The sequence below is a fragment of the Entelurus aequoreus genome, linkage group LG12 (genome assembly GCF_033978785.1).
Source record: "Entelurus aequoreus isolate RoL-2023_Sb linkage group LG12, RoL_Eaeq_v1.1, whole genome shotgun sequence".
Taxonomy (NCBI): Eukaryota; Metazoa; Chordata; class Actinopteri; order Syngnathiformes; family Syngnathidae; genus Entelurus; species Entelurus aequoreus.
The window spans coordinates 49816367-49826366 of NC_084742.1; the positions used below are offsets into that span (position 1 = coordinate 49816367).

General features: G+C 39.8%; 1 protein-coding gene across 4 annotated transcripts in view; it reads right to left on the bottom strand.

Moving 5' to 3' along the window:
* tp53 (tumor protein p53) overlaps positions 1-10000 on the bottom strand; it is a 43229-nt gene that overhangs the window by 13773 nt on the left and 19456 nt on the right. For all 4 annotated transcript variants that reach the window (XM_062066173.1, XM_062066172.1, XM_062066174.1 and 1 more), the window contains exons 6-7: positions 4638-4747; positions 4432-4544 (exon numbers count right to left, since the gene is read on the bottom strand). In XM_062066173.1, the coding sequence (XP_061922157.1) occupies positions 4432-4544; positions 4638-4747 (223 nt within the window). The remainder of the gene's footprint in view (positions 1-4431; positions 4545-4637; positions 4748-10000) is intronic.

Sequence of the window (10000 nt, forward strand, 5' to 3'; positions counted from 1 at the left end):
ACGTACTATGTTGAAGGGGGCAGAAAAATATAAGATTTTTCTTCATCCTGCTCCTTCTCAGGCATTGGTGTGTAAATGTATAATTTAAAAATTGAGGTATAATTGTCTATCGATCAAAGATGCACATCAATGAAGGAGATAAATAAAAATGAAATGAAATGAAATAAGACACGTCGGGGTGCCCCTGTGAAAGAAATATTGCATCAAAAATCGTCTCTGTCTGGAGCCAACGGGAGGAGGGTGGGGGGTGGAGTTTACAGTTACGGTAGCACAATTAGCCCCGAACGGGTTAACATCACCACGTCTGTATCAGCGCTGGGGTCCAGTGCACCACACTTTTGTATTGTCGCTCGCTCCTTCGGCGGAGTGCTCGTCTTCCCCGCCCGGACTGTTTACAACGGGGGCGGGAGCGAGCAGGCGGGCGAGGGAGGAAGGCAGGGAGGGAGGAAGGAAGAGCGTGTGTCATAGAAAAGCGGCAAAATGTTTCTCTGCTTGCATTACGCAAGTGACGTCAATGCATACTTGCCAACCTTGAGACCTCCGAATTCGGGAGATGGGGGGGGTTGAGTTGGGCGGGGTTAGGGGTAGCGGGGGTGTTTTTGTAGCCCGGAAGAGTTAGGGCTGCAAAGGATTCTGGGTATTTGTTCTGTTGTGTTTATGTTGTGTTTAGGTGCGGATGTTCTCCCGAAATGTGTTTGTCATTCTTGTTTGGTGTGGGTTCACAGTGTGGCGCATATTTGTAACAGTGTTAAAATATAAATAAAATAAAATATGACCACCCTCAGTGTGACATGTATGGCTGTTCCTCAAGTATGTCTTGCAATAACCTGCGTGTGTCTCTAGAAGCCTCATACAACATGTGTCTGGGCTGGCACGCTGTTAGTATGGAGAAAAAGATGATGCGGTGACAGATTCTAGAGGACACTGATGACGGTGCCATCACGGCACGCCCTCGATATTGTCGAGAGCCTCATACCACAACGTGATTGGTAGATTTCTTCAGCTCCGCACACAACGCTGTCAAGCGCCATTCATTTAAAACTCGCGGGCCGCACTAACATTAAACTTTCATATTAAGGTGGGGGTCGCAAAATAACGTCTCCCGGGCCACAATTGGCCCACGGGCCGCGTGTTTGAGACCCCTGCTCTAAAGGATATCACCACATGGGCTCAGGAACACTTCAGAAAACCACTGTCACTAAATACAGTTGGTCGCTACATCTGTAAGTGCAAGTTAAAGCTCTACTATGCAAAGCGAAAGCCATTTATCAACAACATCCAGAAACGCCGCCGGCTTCTCTGGGCCCGAGATCATCTAAGATGGACTCATGCAAAGTGGAAAAGTGTTCTGTGGTCTGGCGAGTCCACATTTCAAATTGTTTTTGGAAATATTCGACATCGTGTCATCCGGACCAAAGGGGAAGCGAACCATCCAGACTGTTATCGACGCAAAGTTCAAAAGCCAGCATCTGTGATGGTATAGGGGTGCATTAGTGCCCAAGGCATGGGTAACTTACACATTTGTGAAGGCACCATTAATGCTGAATGGTACATACAGGTTTTGGAACAACATATGCTGCCATCTAAGCGCCGTATTTTTCATAGACGCCCCTCCTTATTTCAGCACGTTACAACAGCGTGGCTTCGTAAAAAAAGAGTTCGGGTACTTTCCTGGCCCACCTGCAGTCCAGACCTGTCTCCCATCGAAAATGTGTGCCGCATTATGAAGCGTAAAATACGACAGCGGAGACCCCGGACTGTTGAACGACTGAAGCTCTACATAAAACAAGAATGGGAAAGAATTCTACTTTCAAAGCTTCAACAATTAGTTTCCTCAGTTCCCAATCGTTTATTGAGTGTTATTAAAAGAAAAGGTGATGTAACACAGTGGTGAACATGCCCTTTCCCAACTACTTTGGCACGTGTTGCAGCCATGAAATTCTAAGTTAATTATTAATTGCAAAAAAAAAAATAAAGTTTATGAGTTTGAACATCAAATATCTTGTCTTTGTAGTGCATTAATTGAATATGGGTTGAAAAGGATATTCAAATCATTGTATTCCGTTTATATTTACATCTAACACAATTTCCCAACTCATATGGAAACAGGGTTTGTATATATATATATATATGTATGTGTGTATATATATATATATATATATATATATATACACACACACATCTATATATATATATATACACACACACACACACATATACATACATATGTATATATACATATATATGTATATATATATACACACATATATATATATATATGTATATATACATATATGTATGTATATATACATATGTATGTATATGTGTGTGTGTGTATATATATATATATACTGTATATATATACATACACACACATATACATACATATGTATATATACATATATATATATATATATATATATATATATATATATATATATATATATATATATATACATACATATATATATACATACATACATACATACATACATACATACATATATATATATATATATATATACAGTGGGGCAAAAAAGTATTTAGTCATACCACCCATTGACAATCAATGGGTGGCTGACTACATACTTTTTTGCCCCACTGTATATATATGTATATATATATATATATATATATATACACACACACACAGGGTTTCCCCTACATGTAAACGATGGTGGCGCAACGCCACGGCAAGATTACTGCCACCATACTTCTTTTTTTTCTCTCCATGAAAAATTGATGTGATGTATTGTATGAATGGATATACCGTATATACGGTAGTCTACCAGTTAGACCCCTTGGGTCAAAAAGTTTGGAAACCCCTTCTCTAGAACTAAAACTGGTTCGGAACCAACAGTGTTGGAATTGTAATTATCGAAATATGATTAGCAGCAAACTAGGCAGCCGTCAACGTTGCCAAACTAGGCAGCCGTCAACGAGAGCAAACGCAGGCGGCAACAAGTAAGCTGGCTAGATGATGCTTAGTAAACTAACTAGCAAGCTTTATTCTGCGCTCCAGGAAGAACAGCGAGTACCTGCAGCTGAGGCGAGCAATTTGGTTTGGACTGTATTTTTTTATATCGTTGTGGGTTTACATAATTCACCCACATAACTTTTGTTATTGTCAGACGGGTTTTCACAGGACAAATTTCCAGTGTTGTGTGTTGCGTTGAGAAACTACGGCTGTATAGATACTGCTCGATTGTTGATAAGAAAATAAAGTTTGAATGTTATTAAAACAATTAGCTCCATCTTTTGACAGTTGTCCTTCGACTTTCGTCCTTACATGCTACAATATTTCAGTAAAAAAAAAACACAGAAATTATATTTTGAGGCAAAAATTAATGTTCCCCGCCTCTTGACATCCAAATCACTGCCGTTGTGTTCTAGGGCTGGATACTTCACCTTTGCCCCCAGTACCGCTCACACTGGTGAATGAATGGTAGGTGGTGGTCGGAAGGGCAGTAGGCGCAAACTGGCAGCCACGATTCCGTCAGTCTACCCCAGGGCAGCTGTGGCTACGAAAGTAGCTTACCACTATCAGGTGTGAATGAATGATGGGTTCTCACTTCTCTGTGAAGCGCTTTGAGTGTCTAGAAAAGCGCTATATAAATCTAATCCATTATTCATTATTATTATTTGAAAATGCTTTAACGGACATTTCACATACCTGAATGTAAAATTCTAAACATGCATGTGAACTCATTTAGCAACTCTATCCTAAAGCCACGCCCTCTCAACTAATATACTTAATTTGTTGTGACCTCGGTTTACATCTGTCACGTCAAAATATAACTTCTCGATGGCTACTCCTAAATGCTCTAGAACTACAACTGCTTCGGAACTAACAGTGTTCGGATTGTAATCATCCAAATATGATTAGCAGCAAAGTAAAAATCTGTCAACGTGGCTTGGAGAGCGAACGCAGGTGACAACAAGTAAGCAGGCTAGATGATGCAAACCAGAAAGCGCCCCCGATTGTCTACCTGTCCTGCAGTTCAGCGCGAGCAACAGCTGAGTACCCGTGGCTGAGGCGAGCGTTCAACAAATTTTGGCTGGATCCTATTTTTTTTATATTTAATTTTAAAAAAGCAGGAAAGATATTTTGACAGCATAACCTGTGCTGGATAACTTCAGAAAGCATCAAAAGATTACCTTGGAATGTTTTGTATTATCTTCAGCTTTATCTGGGGCAATTAGTGCAAAAGACGACTACCATCAAACATAACATCACATTACAGGTTGGCTTGTTAAACGTTAACTATCTTGCTAGACCTTAGTGTACCATGCTCTCAGTTCAGCAAACATCGAAGGATTAACTCAGGACCTTGATTTTTTTTTTGGCTTTTGTTTACTAACTTAAAGACCGTTTTTCCGTGCCTTGGTGTTTGCTTCAGTTTTTTCAAGCAATGCAGTTTCAACACCTACTTCGTTTGGCCCCGTTGTCCACCTTGGAGGCGTTCTCCTCCTCAATTTTGCGGTCGCGGCCCGGACAGGCACAAACACGCACCTCGAAACATCTGCGACCCAATGCATTGCCACTGGGGTGAAAGACAAAATCTGTTTCTTAGAGGCCTGAGCAAGGCTGGAGTTACAAGACAATGAAATACAAAGCTGAAAAACTGGGCACTTACTCGGGGGTCTCGAGGGTCATGATGGTGAGGATTGGCCTGCGGTTCATGCCCCCCATGCATGAACTGTTACACATGTAGCTGAGAAGTATAGTGGTCATCTCAGATCCAAGCTAAAACAGAAAAAGATTTAAGCAAGTAAAATATTTATAAATTAAAGTAATAATTACTACAAAAACAATAATGTAAATAATAATAAAAATGTGTGCGCGTATACATATATATATATATATATATACATATATATATATATATATATATATACATATACATATATATACATATGTATATATATATATATATATATATATATATATATATATATATATATATATATATATATATATATATATATATATATATATATATATATATATCAATAATATTTCTGTATGTATACTTTTGACCCAGCAGATTTGGTCACTTTTTCAGTAGACCCATAATAAAGCCTTAAGGTGTCGCTTCTGGAGCAAGGGCTTCCTTCTTGCATGGTAGCCTCTCAGTCCATGGCGATGCAAAACACGCTTGACTGTGGACACTGACACCCGTGTTATAGCATCTTCCAATTCATTGCAGACCTGCTTTTTAGTGGTTCTCGGTTGACTCTTGATCATCCTGACCAATTTTCTCTCAGCAGCAGATGATAGCTTGCGTTTTCTTCCTGATCGTGGCAGTGACAAAACGGTACCCTGCACTTTATACTTACGAACAATTGTTTGCACAGTTGCTCTTGGGACTTTAAGCTGCTTTGAAATGGCTCCAAGTGACTTTCCTGACTTGTTCAAGTCAAAAATATTTTGTTTTTTCAGATCTGTGCTGAGTTCCTTTGACTTTCCCATTGTCACGTTTGTAACCGAGTCTAATGACTGCATCACATGAGGCCTATTTAAATGGGCTCAGAGAAGTCAACAGGTGTCGTCAATCATAATCACTCACATGAAGTTAAGAGGCCATGCCATGAAGCTAATTTGATTTGATTGTAACTTTTCTACATCACTAAAATTGATAATGTATGTTGCTGTATGTATACTTTTGACCCAGCAGATTTGGTCACATTTTCAGTAGACCCATAATAAATTCATAAAAGAACCAAACTTTATGAATGTTTTTTGTGACAAACAAGTATGTGCTCCAATCACTCTATTACAAAAAAATAAGAGTTGTAGAAATTATTGGAACTTCAAGACAGCCATGACATTATGTCCTTCACAAGTGTCTGTAAACTTCTGACCACGACTGTATATATGCACATATATGTACATTAGGGATGTCCCGATCCAGGTTTTTGCACTTCCGATCCGATACCGATATTGTTTTTGCACTTCCGATCCGATACTGACCGATACCGACCGATACTGGCCTATCCGAGCATGTATTTAAAGTTTAAAGTTATTTAGCCTACTTAGTTGTCAGAATCATGTTGAAAAGGGTTTTAGTACTCTTGATAACAACTAGCCAGCTGAATTAGGGGAGTTTAAATAATACACAATGGTTGGTAACAAGAAACTGACCTGTTTATTCAAGGATAAACACAAAATAGACAAAATTATACATGACAAACAGAAATGGCATCATTGAACTAGGGCTGGGCAATATGGCCTTTTTTTAATATTGCGATATTTTAAGGCCATATTGCGATACACGATATATATCTCGATATTTTGCCTTAGCCTTGAATGAACACTTGATGCATATAATCACAGCAGAATGATGATTCTATGTGTTTTGATTGATTGATTGAGACTTTTATTAGTAGGTTGCACAGTGAAGTACATATTCCGTACAATTGACCACTAAATGGTAACACCCGAATAAGTTTTTCAACTTGTTTGAGTCAGGGTCCACTTAAATTGATTCATGATACAGATAAATACTATCAGATATATACTATCATCATAATACAGTCATCACACAGGATAATCACATTGAATTATTTACATTATTTATAATCCGGGGTGTGTAGTGGGGCGCCGGATGTAAGTGTCAAAAAGACAGCCAAAAGAGTTTGATATGAGAATAAATCTAAAGTCAAAATATAGGGTAGAAATGCACCCATTTGCAGGAAATGTAGTCTTGATTTTCAAAATTTTCTTTCAAGGCTTGCATGTCTACATTAAAACGTTCTTCTTCATACTGCATATGTTACTTTTAAACTTTCATGCAGAGAAGGAAATCACAACTAAAAAAATCACTAATTTTTTCATACGGTGTTGATGTGGAAATTTTTGCCTCTGCATTTTGATGGTGTGGGCGTGTGGCACCGAATGGAGATAAGCGTCTCGACAGACGTTACAATATTTGAACAATGATGACGAAAACTGTTTTCTCTGTCGTGTCAGTGTGTCGAAAATTGTTATGCGCTTATTTGTTTATTTGATTTTGTGCGTGGCATATAATTGCTATGCGCAGAGGACGCTTGAGCAGTGCGCAATTGCACAGGCGCGCACCTTAGAGGGAACGTTGCTCGCACGGCTGCGGTAGCATCACAGCTAACGTTAGCCATGCTGCTACCTCTCTGCTCGGGGAGGGCGTATACGTATGTGACGTATGACGTGACAGTATGTGACATGTGTAAGGTGCGCTTGCTGTCTGTGAGAGGGAGACACAGAAAAGAGTGAGAAGAGCCGGTCGTGTAATGCCAGCAGCTAAAAGCAACTGCGTGAGAATCCACAGACCTGTGGATGTGTTGAAGGTGTGCTGGAAAATGCGGAACAGAAAATAGGGAGCAGCAGAAAAGTGGAATGTATTATTTAAATCGGTGCGTTGGAAAACACGGACCGGCGTTTTTTTTTTAAAAACTGGATCTGGATCGGCATTTTCCCATGCCTTGCCGATACGCATATTTTGGCAAATATCAGCGGCCGATCCGATCCAAATATCGGATCGGGACATCCCTAATGTACATACATATATATGCACGTATATGTACATACATATATACAAACCCCGTTTCCATAGGAGTTGGGAAATTGTGTTAGATGTAAATATAAACGGAATACAATGATTTGCAAATCCTTTTCAACACATATTCAATTGAATGCACTACAAAGACAAAATATTTGATGTTCAAACTCATAAACTTTATTTTTTTTTGCAAATAATGATTAACTTAGAATTTCATGGCTGTAACACGTGCCAAAGTAGTTGGGAAAGGGCATGTTCACCACTGTGTTACATGGCCTTTCCTTTTATCAACACTCAGTAAACGTTTGGGAACTGAGGAGACACATTTTTTAAGCTTCTCAGGTGGAATTCTTTCCCATTCTTGCTTGATGTACAGCTTAAGTTGTTCAACAGTCCGGGGGTCTCCGTTGTGGTATTTTAGGCTTCATAATGCGCCACACATTTTCAATGGGAGACAGGTCTGGATTACAGGCAGGCCAGTCTAGTACCCGCACTCTTTTACTATGACGCCACGTTGATGTAACACGTGGCTTGGCATTGTCTTGCTGAAATAAGCAGGGTAACGTTGCTTGGATGGCAACATATGTTGCTCCAAAACCTGTATGTACCTTTCAGCATTAATGGCGTCATCACAGATGTGTAAGTTACCCATGTCTTGGGCACTAATACACCCCCATACCATCACAGATGCTGGCTTTTCAGCTTTGCGCCTATAACAATCAGGATGGTTCTTTTCCTCTTTGGTCCGGAGGACACGACATCCACAGTTTCCAAAAACTATTTGAAATGTGGACTCGTCAGACCACAGAACACTTTTCCACTTTGTATCAGTCCATCTTAGATGAGCTCAGGCCCAGCGAAGCAGACGGCGTTTCTGGGTGTTGTTGATAAACGGTTTTCGTCTTGCATAGGAGAGTTTTAACTTGCACTTACAGATGTAGCGACCAACTGTAGTTACTGACAGTGGGTGTCTGAAGTGTTCCTGAGCCCATGTAGTGATATCCTTTACACACTGATGTCGCTTGTTGATGCAGAACAGCCTGAGGGATCGAAGGTCACAGGTTTAGCTACTTACGTAGATGGTGAAATCCCTGAATTCCTTGCAATAGCTGGTTGAGAAAGTTTTTTCTTAAACTGTTCAACAATTTGCTCACGCATTTGTTGACAAAGTTGTGACCCTCGCCCCATCCTTGTTTGTAAATGACTGAGCATTTCATGGAATCTACTTTTATACCCAATCATGGCACCCACTTGTTCCCAATTTGCCTGTTCACCTGTGGGATGTTCCAAATAAGTGTTTGATGAGCATTCCTCAACTTTATCAGTATTTATTGCCACCTTTCCCAACTTCTTTGTCACGTGTTGCTGGCATCAAATTCTAAAGTTAATGATTATTTGCAAAAAAAAATGTTTATCAGTTTGAACCTCAAATATGTTGTCTTTGTAGCATATTCAACTGAATATGGGTTGAAAATGATTTGCAATTCATTGTATTACGTTTATATTTACATCTAACACAATTTCCTAACTCATATGGAAACGGGGTTTGTATATACATACATATATATGCACATATATGTACAAACCCCGTTTCCATTTGAGTTGGGAAATTGTGTTAGATGTAAATAGAAACGGAATACAATGACTTGCAAATCCTTTTCAACCCATATTCAATTGAATGCACTACAAAGACAAGATATTTGATGTTCAAACTCAAACTTTATTTTTTTTGCAAATAATAATTAACTTAGAATTTCATGGCTGCAACACGTGCCAAAGTAGTTGGGAAAGGGCATGTTCACCACTGTGTTACATCACCTTTTCTTTTAACAACACTCAATAAACGATTGGGAACTGAGGAAACTAATTGTTGAAGCTTTGAAAGTAGAATTCTTTCCCATTCTTGTTTTATGTAGAGCTTCAGTCGTTCAACAGTCCGGGGTCTCCGCTGTTGTATTTTACGCTTCATAATGCGGCACACATTTTCGATGGGAGACAGGTCTGGACTGCAGGTGGGCCAGGAAAGTACCCGCACTCTTTTTTTACGAAGCCACGCTGTTGTAACACGTGCTGAATGTGGCTTGGCATTGTCTTGCTGAAATAAGCAGGGGCGTCCATGAAAAAGACGGTGCTTAGATGGCAGCATATGTTGTTCCAAAACCTGTATGTACCTTTCAGCATTAATGGTGCCTTCACAGATGTGTAAGTTATCCATGCCTTGGGCACTAATGCACCCCCATACCATCACAGATGCTGGCTTTTGAACTTTGCGTCGATAACAGTCTGGATGGTTCGCTTCCCCTTTGGTCCGGATGACACGATGTCGAATATTTCCGAAAACAATTTGAAATGTGGACTCGTCAGACCACAGAACACTTTTCCACTTTGCATGAGTCCATCTTAGATGATCTCGGGCCCAGAGAAGCCGGTGGCGTTTCTGGATGTTGTTGAAAAATGGCTTT